At 49.0% G+C, this 12,542-nt stretch overlaps 1 protein-coding gene across 1 annotated transcript; it reads right to left on the bottom strand.

Annotated features, from left to right (window-relative positions):
* Positions 1-10,283: 10,283 nt before the first annotated feature.
* Positions 10,284-12,054, bottom strand: LOC123798511 (interferon lambda-4-like). Its single transcript, XM_045806993.2, has 6 exons — positions 11,925-12,054; positions 11,598-11,767; positions 11,076-11,147; positions 10,846-10,989; positions 10,543-10,617; positions 10,284-10,382 (listed from the first exon to the last, which is right to left on the bottom strand). The coding sequence occupies exons 1-6, from the start codon at positions 12,052-12,054 to the stop codon at positions 10,284-10,286; spliced, it is 690 nt and encodes a 229-aa protein (XP_045662949.2).
* Between the last annotated feature and the right edge of the window lie 488 nt (positions 12,055-12,542).

Genomic DNA, 12,542 nt, shown 5'->3' with positions numbered 1-12,542 from the left:
ACCAGATCCTGATAGTCTGAGAACCCATCCAGTGGGGCCTTATTACAAAGATCCTGGATTCTGGGAGCACCATCTGTCTTTGTTCCTTCAATCCTAGAGGTAATAGCTGGTTTATTCCATTGTTGATACTTGGGTTGGGTTACTCTGATGTTCCTTTTTTTTTTTTTCCTCAGTCAGCCTTCCAAACACCTGTGCAACCAGATCTCTGAGTTTCAACCCTGTTACTTGAAATACCTAGAATGGTTCTATTTTCCTGACTGAACCCTGATGAGTAACACTGCCCCAGTTAAAAGAAGATGAGGGATTGTGAGGTAATCGCTAGAACTGTTGACTTCAAGAACGTGCCCTGTGGCTGGCACTCAGTGATTATGAAGTTGTCCCACTGCTTCTTGACATCTGTGAATCTTGAAACTCAGGATGCTTCTGTAGAACAAAATCAAAACCGTGGAAAGGAGGCTTACACTCCACTTCTCCTTTTCAAATTTCTGAGAATGCACCTAGTTGTCAGACCTTCACCCACATCCAGAACTAACTGAAAGGGAGTTAGGAAAATTTTTTTAGCATTCCAGCTACTATTATTCAGGATGACACAATAGAAGGAGATTGGAAACGATGCCACTTGACCTATTATCTGTCATCCTATCAAATATAAGGCTCCCCAAACTTTACCACTGGCAGCCATGGTTGGCTGGTGAGGCTGGGTGCCAGATCGCAGGGGTTGAGAAAGGGACTGGGGTGAATGTAGGAGATTCAGAGGCTGGGGTGAATTTGTGCAAATCCAGGTCAATCGGAAGAGGTAGCCCGTTGTCAGGTAGATGAGAAGACAGAAATGCGTGATTGCTCTCATGGCCTGTCCTGCCTTTTCCCCCTTCCTTCCTTCCTTCCTTCCTTCCTTCCTTCCTTCCTTCCTTCCTTCCTTCCTTCCAATTTATTTATTTATTTGAGAAAGAGAGAGAGAGCACAAGCAGGAGGGGCAGAGGGAGAGAGATTCTCAGGCCGACTCCATGCTGAGCACAGAGCCCGATGTGGGGCTCAATCTCAGGACCCTGAGATCATGACCTGATCTGAAACCAAGAACTGGACGCTTAACCAACTGCACCACCCAGGCACCCTGTTCTGCCTTTTCTGATACTGGGAAGGGTGGGGCATGTCAGTCAACCCTAGAGTTTCCTCAGAGAAAACAATCCACATGTAGCCAGAATAAGTTGGTAACATTTTTTATTTTTGTCCCCCAATCATATTAAGAGCCTAATGGTGTCAGAAGACTTGAGAATTTGAAATAGCCATTGGATTCTGGACATCTGGTCAACCCCAAATTATCTGGCTATGAGTTAATGTCCTCCACCTATCCTAGACAACTACTGACTATATCACTTTGGGAATACCTTTGGCTGCAAGAAACAGAATATTCCAAAATAGGGATTTTTTTTCTCACATAACACCAAATTTGGAGGAGATGACTACTTTAGTTCAGTGGCTCAATGATACCAAAACAGATTTTCTTAGCCTTTCTCTCATTAGTAGAAAAAGGACTGTCATAACTCCAAGCATAATTTTCACATCCAAGGAAGAGAAAAGCGATAAAGGAAAGTTAGTATCATACTTAATAGTGGAGGGTTGAATATTTTCCCATAAGACTGGGAATGAAGCAAGAATGTTCACTTTCACCATCCTATTCAATATTTTGCTGAAGGTTCTAGTCAGTACAGAAAGGCAAGAAAAGAAATAAAAAGCATACATATTGGAAAGGAAGAAATAAAATTGTCTTTAAGCACAGATAACATGATTGTCTACGTTGAAACTCCTGAAGGATCTACAAAAAAACCCCCAAAACACCCAACTATTAGAATTGGTAAGTTTAATAATGTCACAGGAAACAAGGTCACTATTCAAAAGTAACCTGTAATTCTATATGCTATCAGTGAACAATTAGACACTGAAAATTTACAAGTGATACTTAGACTAACATAAAAAATATGAAATACTTGGGAATAAATGTAACAAAATACATGCAAGATTTGTATGCTGAAAACTAATATCAATGGGAAAAACCAAAGAAAATAGAGAGATATATCATTTTCATGGGTTGGAAGACTCAAAATTGATAAGCTGTCAATTTTTTCTCAATGGACCTACAGATTCCATGAAATCCAAATCAAAATCACAGGAGACTTTTTTTTTTTAATTTAAGAAACTGATAGGCAAATACCTAAATTTATATGGAAAGGCAAAGGAAACAATTTTGAAAAGACAAAAATGGGAAGACCCACACCATCTGATTTCCAGACTTAAAATAAAGCTAGTGACATCAAAACAGTAGTATAGTATTGGCAACGGATAGGTGATAGGTATACCAAGGGAACAGGACAGAGTCCAGAGACTCACACATGTGTGGTCAATTGACTTTTGCAGAAGGTGCCAAGGAAATGGGGTAGAAAAGAAAGGTGAACTAACTGAGCATCCACATGTAAACAAACTAATACAGCCAACCGCCCATGGCCTATGTCACTCCATAAGCAAAAATTAACTCAAAAGGAATCATAGAATTCAGTGTAAGCTTCTAGGAAAAAAAAATCCTTGTGATTTCGGGTTAAGCAGGAATTTCTTAGATGGTACACAAAGGGCACAACTATAGAAGAAAATATTGATAACTCGAACTTCATTGAAATTACAAACTTCCTCTCTTGAAAGACACTGTTAAGAAAATCAAAAGACAATGGGGTGCCTGGGTGGAACAGTCAGTTTAGCGGTGGACTCTTGGTTTCAGCTCAGGTCCTGATCTCAGGGGTCATGAGATTGAGTCCTGCATTGTACTTGGCGCTTAGCGTGGGGTCTGCTTAAGACTCTTTCTCCCTCTCCCTCTGCCCCTCGCCCACCTCTAAAATAAATAAATAAATCTTAAAAAAAAAAAAGGAAATCGAGAGACAAGCCACAGACTAGGGGAAAATATTTATGAAACACATATCATTATAAAAGACTCGAATCCAGAATATATAAAGAACATTAGCAACTCTGTAATAAGTTTGCTAGGAAGAATGTTCTCCCTCTAATATCCATGTCCTGATTCCTGGAGGGGCTGAGGTCAGTTTCTAGGTTGTCTGGAAGATGAAGCAGGTCCTGAGAAGTTGTTGGGTGGATGAGAAAAACAGAAGTGATGGAAGCACGTTACATGGCAAAAGGGACTGTGTGGATGCCACTGAGGTTTCAGATAAGATAGAGAGATGATTCTGAGTTATCCAGAAACATGCTGTTTAAACTGCTAGACCTGGAATGCTTGGGTGGCTCAGTTGGTTAGGCATCAAGCTTCGGCTTGGGTCATGATCCCAGAGTCCTGGGATCAAGCCCCGCATCGGGCTCTCCACTCAGCAAAGCATCTGCTTCTCCCTCTGACCCTCCCCACTCTCGTGCTCTCTCTCTCACAAATAGATAAATAAAATCTTAAAAAAAAAAAACAAAATAATAAACTGCTAGATTTGGGGTACCTGGCTGGCTCAGTCGGTGGACATGTGACTCTTAATTTCAAGTGAGTTTAAGCCCCACATTGGGCATGGAGCCTACTTAAATAAAAAAATAATAATAGACTGTTAAATCTGTGGTGATTCGTTAGGGCAGCAGTAGAAAACTAATAAAATAAGAGAAAAAGACTCTGAGACAGGCATTAACCCTGTCGGATGATTTCTGTGTTTGTCACCATCTGCCTGCAGAGGCAAGACCAGCCCAGCCTGAGAGGCTCCTGGGACCAGGGCGGGACAACTGGCTCATGCCCCTGGCAGTTTGATCTGGCTTCCATTCCTATTGTTCTGCCTTTTCCAGAATGTCCAGGGTGAAGTCATAGAGTATACATGACCCTTTTCTGACTTATTTCAGGAGTGCTTCATAAACAAGGAAGGGCAGAAGGGAAGCATTACAACGTGGCAGAGGAAACTTTAGGAGCTGGTGGATATGTTTATGACCTTGACTGTGGTGATGGTTTCACAAATGTATTCATAAATCAAAATTGATCAAATTGCAAACTTGCATTATAATTATTGGTAGTTTATTGTGTGTCAATTATATCTCAGTAAAACCATATATGAAAAATAGACAAGGCTGAGACATGAAAAGAGAAGCCATAGACAGGGAGAAAATATTTGACAAACAATGATCTGATAATGGCCTCCATCCAGAATATATTGTTTAAAACTTGCAACTCAATAGTAAGACAAATAAGCCAGTAAAAATGGGCAAAAATGTTGAACAGACAGTTCCCCAAAGGGAATATGTGGGTTGCAAAGAAGGAGATGAAATCATGCTCATTATCATTAGTCATTAGGGAAATGCAAATTAAAATCACAATGTGATTAAAGAGGGCACATGATATGATGAGTACTGGGTATTATACTGAACCAATGAATTACTGAACATTAGATCTAAAACTAATGATATACTATACCTTGGCTAATTGATTTTTTTTTAAAGTAGAAAAAATTTTAAAAATAAATAAAAAGGAATTCCCCACATTAAAAAAACAAATAAAAATAAAATCACAATGAGAAAAAATAAAAAGAAAATCACCATGAGATACCATTACTCACCCAGTTGAATGACTAAAATCAGAAAGACTGAAAATACCAAGTGCTGGAGAGTTTGAGATGGACTGAACTCAGTGAGGGCCAGACCTGGGTCCTCTTGGTCATCACTGTGTCCAGCTGTCATGCAGGTCAGGGCCTAGCACAGAGTAGGTACTCAGTAGATGTTTATTGAGTAAATGGATGAAGTACTTTGAGAGGACATTTTTAAAAATTAAGGTCAAGGTCTATGCCCAACGTGGGGCTTGAACCCACAACCCCAAGATCAAGAGCCACACGCTATACCACCTAAGACTGCCAGGTGCCCCAAGAGGACATTTCTTGATGATGACTGGAGCCCCAGGGCAATTGGACACTCTTTTCTGGGGATCCTCCAAGATAATGTCCCAGCTCAGGGGTGATGACTTCACAATAGTTGTTTGTTTGTTTGTTTTTAAAGATTTTATTTATTTATTTGACAGGGATAGAGACAGCCAGTGAGAGAGGGAACACAAGCAGGGGGAATGGGAGAGGAAGAAGCAGGCTCATAGTGGAGGAGCCTGATGTGGGGCTTGATCCCATAACGCCGGGATCACGCCCTGAGCCGAAGGCAGACGCTTAACCGCTGTGCCACCCAGGCGCCCCTGTTTGTTTGTTTTTTAAAGATTATTTGTTTGAGAGAGTGTGAGTGAGAGAGAGAGATCATGAGCCAGGGGGAAAGGTAGAGGGAGAAGCAGACTCCCCAATGAGCAGGGAGCCTACTTCGGGGATTGATCCCAGGACCCTGAGATCATGACCTGAGCCGAAGGCAGACGTGCAATCGACTGAGCCACCCAGGCGCCCCATACAATAGTTGTTGCTCGTTCCTTCATTCATTAATCATATTTTCCTGACATCTACAGAGTCCAGGCTTTGGGCCTTGATCCTGGAATCCAGTGCGGCCCGCTGTCCCAGCCCTCTGAGGGCTCAGAGGCCACATTAACAAAGAGACCACACATGCGGTGTAAGTGTCGTGTGCAAAGTGTGGAGGAAGAAAAGCCAAGAGTGACTTACTGGTGGGTCCCGTGAAGGCTTCTCAGAGGAAGAGGTGATCTCGTTAAATCTTAGCAAATGAGGAGGAATTTCCGAAGCTCCCCAAAGACAAGGTCTCATCAATATTGTCTCAGTGACCAGCACAGGGACACACAAAAGCTGCTAAATATTTACATAAAAGAATAGTGCTATTCTGGTAGGACGCGCTTCTATTTCCAGCCAGAAAGCCTGTTATCCGGTCACCAGGATGCTTTGGCTGCAAGTAACTGAAAACCCTGTCTCACTTGGGCATGAGCATTACGGACAATGCATTTTGTCACAATAAAGGAGTCTAAACGGAGGTGACTCTGGGGGGTGGATTGTGCGTTTTAGAAGGTCAAGGAGGCATGGAGGAGAGGGATGGGTGAAATAAATAAAGAGGATTAAAAATATACTTATCTTGATTTAGCACTGAGGAATGTGTAGAATTGGTGAATCATGGTGCTGTACACCTGAAACTAATAGAACTCTGTGTATTAATTATACTTGAATAAAAAAGTAAATTTTTAAAAAGGAAGTGTGGAGGGCTTAGATTCCTTCCATCTCTCTGAGCTGCCACTTTTAGGAAATTGGTTTTTTTCTCAGACCCTCATGGTCCCAAGATGGCTGCTGAAGTTCCAGGCATCTTATGGAGACACAAAGACATTCAGGGTAAGGAGGGGATGAAAGGCTCTCCTTGTGTCTCCTACTCATAGCTGGGAAGCCTGTCTTGAATGTGGTGGGTTGGTGCCCAGCATCCATGTCAAGTCCCTTCTTATATGCCTGCTGCCTGAAGGGGTGAGAAGGCGAAAAACTCCCCTGCAGGCAGGATCTGCCTTGTGTCTGGGTTTGTCCAATCAGATGCACTCATACAAGATTTGAATGACTGGTGGGCATGAGGTAGAAACCACTCTTCTCCTGGCTCTACCATCATGGAAAGGTACACTTTTCTGTGATGGTCTTTCTGATCATAGCCATTTCCCTTTTTTTTTTTTTAAGATTTTATTTATCTATTTGACAGAGAGAGAGACAACAAGCAGGGGGAGTGGCAGGCAGAGGGAGTTGCCCTGCCAAGCAGAAAGCCCAGTGCAGGGCTGGATCCCAGCTGAAGGCAGACGCTTAACTTGCTGAATCACCCAGGCATCCCTGATCATAGCCATTGCCTGATGGCAGTTGTCCCATCACTGGGACAGATTCCCGGTTGAGTTGCTTTCCTGAACGGGGCCGTGGAAGCCAATGTCTAATTAAGCAGTCAGGGTCCTGATCATAGAGAAGCCGGTCCTTGAAAAACCCAAGTCTATGGTTTGGCTCTTGAAATTGTACCAGAATGGTCAACACAGAATCTATTTGTTCAACCTTCCTGATATTCCTGTTAGCCATTTAACATTTAGCCTGTAAGCCCTTTCTGCAGCAATAAACCAGCCCAGGTCCTGGTCTCTACAATGAACCGAGTTGGCTATGGATACTGTAGCAAATCACCACGAGCTTTGTGGTGTCAAATAGACATTTATTCTCTCACAGCTCTGGCAACCGGAAGCCCGCAATCGGTATCACTGGGCCAAAATCAAGGTGGGCTCCCTCCACAGAAGTTCTAGGGGAGAATCTTCCTTGCCTCCTCCAGCGTCTAGGGGCGACCAGTCTTCCTTGCCTTGTGGCCACATCACTCCCATCTCTGCCTCTGTGGTCACATTACTTACTCTTTTAAAAAAAAATTTTTTTTTAAAGTAATCTCTACACCCAGTGTGGGGCTCGAACTCAGCACTCTAAGATCAGGAGTTGCAAGCTCCACCCACTGAGCCAGCAGGCGCCCCGCCTCCTCCTCTTTGTGTGGGTAATCTCTCACTGTACCGCTCTTATAAGACACTTGCCATGGCATTTAGCTCCCCCCCAACCCCTCATCAGGATAATCTCATCTCTTCCTCAATTTAATCACATTTGCAAAGACATCCCCCCCCCCATAAGGTCACATTTACAGGTTCCTGGCATTAGGATGTCGATATCTTTTGGAGAGTCATTTTTCAGCCTGCCACATGCAACAATATAAAACCTTTCTTAGAGCACCTGCCTCCCCTCAAGCCAAATTTCCCTCATCATCAGCCAGAATGGGATAACCATGAAACACATTGTCTCTTTCTTCCCCGAGATCCACTCTCTGCTGTTTTAGGTCTCAGAATCTGGATCACATCAACGGGGACTCCCTTACCTTCTGTCCTCCAGCCGGGGTTGGCCAATGGGAGGCGTCAGAAGAAAATTGAGGCGGGTAGGGAGAGCAGTTGGGTATTTACTCCCCTGTCTACATCCCTGCAGGGCTGTGTGCTGGCAGCAGTGGTGTTCCAGAATCTCTGTCAGGGGACTGATAACCACTCCCTCCCACATCCCTTCCAATTTAGGAATGGTAATAGTTTCTGGCCATCAGCTGGGCCTGGGATGCTCCCTTTGTTGGTTTCCCTTAACCATGCCCTGCCTCTGAACATTGCTGCTTAAATAAGTCCCTTTCCTCATTTGACTGTGACGTGGGTGTGTTGCAGGGGTCCTGGCTGATAGTCACATAGTCATGCTTACACTGATCCCTAGCAAGAGGAATGGGAATCCCATGATTGATTTTAGGTCAATCAAGACTCGCCCAAAAATGATGTGGGGGAGGGGATCTGCCACAAAGACATGAGAAATTTTTTGTTGGGCTGGGAATAGCTCTGTCTCCTTTATCCATTTTAGAGATAGGACCCCCAGATAACACTTCCTCTCTTGTTTGACAGTTTGCGTGCTAAAGCTTTTTATAAGTAATGGTACATTGATTTCATATGGAGTTCTTACTTTGTGCCAGGGCCTGGCAGCTGACATGATTTAATGCTTTTAATTCCCACAACTACGTGGTGAGGAAAGATATTATAACTGTTTTATCCATTGGAAACTAAGAGTTGAAGTGCCTTGCCCAAGGTCACACAGTATCTAAGTGAGCAGAGTTGAGATTCTAAGATCTCTCTGACCTCAGAGTTCATTTTTAAAAGATTTATTTATTTATTTTAGAGAGAGAAAGGGAGGGGCAGAGGGAGAGAGTCTCAAGCCCTACCCGGGGCTCGATCTCCTGAGCCTGAGATCATGACCTGAGTCAAAACCAAGAGCCTGACGCTTAACCAGCCACGCCCCCCGGGCTCCCCAGACTTCACATTTTTAACCACTACAATCATACTGTCTTCTTCATCACACTGGGGACACTTCCACCTATCAGGTCGGGTACTCATTGCTTTGCATATACTGTTTTGAACCCACAAAAGGTATGAATACATCTTACCATCTTCTTGCCCCACTGGATCTAACTCACCATCATAGCACACCTAGACTCCCGCATCCATTCCTAGGCATGCCAGTCCCCTCTCCTCTTAGGAGGCCAGAACGTTAGACACCGAAGTGGGAGCAGTGGCTTCCTTGCTTAAAAACCCTGCAAGGACTCTCTCTGTACCCTCCAGGACATTCAAGTGCTTTTGAAAGATTCCGCAGACGCCATAGGACCTGGCCCTTCTCTATCTGGCTAACCTTGCTCCCAGCCACCCTTGTGTGGCGCTCTGGACTCCAGTCCACTGGCCTCCTCTCTGCTCCTCAAACTGATGATAGGCTCCTTCCCCATTCTGGAGCTCCCTGAGGACAGCGGCTGTGGCTCTCTGCCCCAATACCTGGCAAATAAGTGGCAACCAGGAAATAGGGTCCATGTAGAATGAGTGCATAACTGACTGGGCGGATGGATGATAAATACGCCTTTCCAAGAGAGGTATCACTAGACTATTTTCAGATGCAGAAACTGTAACTTGGCAAATAAATGTCCCATCTGGGTATCAAATTCAGGTCTGAGTCCAAAGTTGGGCTTCCTCCACTTCACACCACCTCCAAATGATTGCTCCCACCTCGTAAGTGTAACACCGTTTAATAAGTGAAAATAAACACCCAGAGAAACTGCTGAAAACACAGGTAGCAGGCCATACAGACAGGAGGACACATAAATAGCAGGATCCAAAAATATCACAATAATGGGAACTCTGACATTTGCGATCCCCAAATCCTTCAAGAAATGAGACCAGCTCAGGTGGGGAGATACGATATTCAGATTCATAGAATCTTTTTTTTTTTTTAAGTAAGCTCCACACACAGCGTGGGGCCAGACAGAACTCACGACCCTGATATCAAGACCTGAGCTGAGATCAAGAGTAGGAGGCTTAACCCACTGAGCCACCCAGGTGCCCCAAATCCCCAAATTCATAGAATCTCAAAGGAGGTGCTGAAGGTTCAAATTAGAGGTCCAGCCCTGTTATGGCGAGAATAACCCAGGCAATGATGTAACACTGTCTCTGGGTATTTGGCGAGGCGTGGGTGGGGGGAGGCAAGGACTGTCAGTGGCCAAGGTGGACCGAGGTTTGAAATTTCTTCCTGAACAACCTTGTAAGATCATAGGGCAATGCGTCCCACGTAAATATCGCTGCATCCCGAGGAACTCGGTCTGGTCTTGGGGAAAGTACCAGCACCTCTGGCCCTCAGTGCAGGTGGGTCGAGGTCCGGCCAACGCAGGCTAAGAGGTCTCCCGAGCCTCAGCGCCCACGGGCTGAGACACTCGCCTGCTCCGATGGGCCAGCAGAGGGCAGTCCCCCAGGCGCCCTCCTGCAGAGCTTCGGGTCCCAGGCGGAGCCGCGGCGGGGATCAGAGACAAGGCCCCGAGCTCGCCACCAGCTTCAGGTCCCACGTGAGCAGGCGCAGGAGGCTGAAGATGACGCTGGCTTCGTGGCACCGAGGCGAGTCCTGGAACCCGGGAAGGAGGCGGAGCCGGGCTGAGCCAGGAATTCCCTTCGGGACAAAGTCCCCTCCAGACGCTCACCGCTCAGAGTCTCAGCTCCCATCCCGTCTCAACCTCACACGGTCCTCCCTGCAGTCTAACCGCCCCACCGCCTGCGCCACTCACAGCTCTCCGTGTTTGGGAACGCCTCCTCGGTGGCCGCAGGGACTTCCTCCAGGAGCCCGGCCGGACCAGCTCGAGCTGCAGGGGCAACACGAGGGACATGGAGACGGCGAAGAACCCAGTGTCCCGGGGACTCTGCCCGTGACCCTCCCAGCCTCGGACCAAAGCCCGGATTGGGGGACACCGAGACCGCGCGAATCGTGGCTGCGGAACAGATTGGCCAAGCCGGTAGGCCTGGGCTGGAGGCCCGGGGGCGCAGAGCGAGCTGGGAGGGCCCGAGGGGCGGGGGGCGCGGGCGGCACTCACGCAGGCCCCCACGTCCCGCCGCGCGGCCGCCAGCAGCTCCAGGGTCGGGCCGGTGCCGGGGAACCGCTCGGGGCTCGGCAGGCGGCTCAGCACAGCCTGGGCGTCCGCCAGGCTCCGGACCACGAAGCGGAGGCGCGCACACGACTGCGGGGAGCGAGCGGGAGTTAGAGAGGCCGCACCCGGGGTCCGCGCCGCCGCCCCACCGTCCCCCGACGGCTCGCCCGCATCACCCAGGGTAGCGGAGGATCCTTCCTTGGGCGGAGGGAGCAGTTGCGCAGCCTCCAGCTCAGCGTCTCCTCCTCCTGCGGGACAAAGGCCGGGGTGAGGCTGGGCCACCTCGCCAGGCCCCCGAAGTGCTGCGACGGCGGGGATTCCTGCTCGTGGAACGCGCCTGGCCAGGACGGTTGTGCGGATTGTGCACGGAACCCCGCAGCTCTCCGAAGGCGCGAAAGCGAGCTGAAGGCTCCGCGCAGTCGCCTTGCCCCCGCCAGCCGGTTGCCCCGACGTGGAGCCGAGCCCGCCTGCAGGGGGCGCCTTTGGAGTACGGGCACAGCGGCGGTACCTGCTCTGACCCCCTCTCCTCCCCGCCCCGGCCTCCCGCAAGATCTGGCGCTCAGAATTCTGCCCCAAGATCCGAGCCGCCCTGCTGGGCGCTAGGGTTCAAGGGCCGTCGCAGACAGCGACCAGCGGCTGGGACCCGGCGCGCCGTCGGGCTCGGGGGACGGGATGGGGGAGATCGGGGCATCACTCACGTAGCGGTCCCTCAGCGCCTTGACGGCCGCCAGCGCCTTGGGGTCCAGCGAGCGGTAGTGTGACAGGAGGCAGCTCCGGGGCGTCGCCACGCCAGGGTCCGCCGCCTCGCCCGCCGTCACCAAGACCCACAGCGCCACGGCCACCGCGGCTGCTCCCGTCAGCCCCATCTCTGCTCGTGCAGCAGGAGCGGGACGGCCGGCAAGGGGCCCAAACCCAGCCTCTGCTGGGCCTCGCACAGGGACTGACGCTCCGAGCGCGGGCGCTGGGCACACGCGGTGGCGGTGGCAGTGGCGGGAGAGAGGAGGAGCCCGAAGACACCCTCTTGCCGTCGGCCTCTCTGCGCTCCCTGCTCCGCTGCGGAGTGCCGTCGGTGCCTCCCTGGTGCGGCAGCGGGACCTGCCTCCCACTGGCCCCTCGGTGGTGCCCACCTTCGACAGCGGTGCCCGCGCCCTCCATGCCGGCTTTATGTGTGCTGCGGAGACCCCGGTGAGCAACCGGGCTTTCCCTCGGGATCCCGCCAAGCTTTCCGAACGTCAGCGCTGGCCGCGGGCCGGGTGGGATGCCTGCCACCGGGTGAGGACTTTACCTGCGCGCGGGACGTGCCAACCATGACGCTGCCCCAACCCTCTATCCTGAGCCAACTGCTCGTGTCTGTTTTCTGGACAGCTGTTTGTCTTTCCCGCCTGCCTTGGTCTTTCTTCTGCACTCTAGGAATGAACTGAAAACACACCACTTCCTTCCCTTCCGAGGGACAGGAGTGGCAGGTGCACCCACACAAGAGCCTGGCCTCTGGGAGTTCACACTGGGTGTCTAGCGCCCCGTCGGCAGGCTCTTCTTGTCCTTCCATTCCTGTCTTTCTCGGTTTATCTTTCTCTCTCACCCTGATAACTCCTGCCTGGGTTCTCTCTGGCTTTTCCTCATCCTGAGGTCTTCCTGAGTCGCTA

This window comes from Ursus americanus, chromosome 21 (assembly GCF_024610735.1).
Source record: "Ursus americanus isolate L20-20 chromosome 21, mUrsAme1.1.p, whole genome shotgun sequence".
NCBI classification, from domain to species: Eukaryota; Metazoa; Chordata; class Mammalia; order Carnivora; family Ursidae; genus Ursus; species Ursus americanus.
Note: the sequence above shows the minus strand (reverse complement) of the source record. Positions and strands in the feature narration are given on the sequence as shown.

Bases quoted from the DNA above. Each gene is read 5' to 3' on its own strand.
- LOC123798511 (XM_045806993.2), bottom strand. From the start codon at position 12,054: ATGGAGGGCGCGGGCACCGCTGTCGAAGGTGGGCACCACCGAGGGGCC. The intron at 11,148-11,597 runs GTGAGTGATGCC...TTTGTCCCGCAG, and splicing joins AGGCGCTGAGGGACCGCTAC to GAGGAGGAGACGCTGAGCTG. The intron at 10,990-11,075 runs GTGATGCGGGCG...CGCTCCCCGCAG, and splicing joins AGGATCCTCCGCTACCCTGG to TCGTGTGCGCGCCTCCGCTT.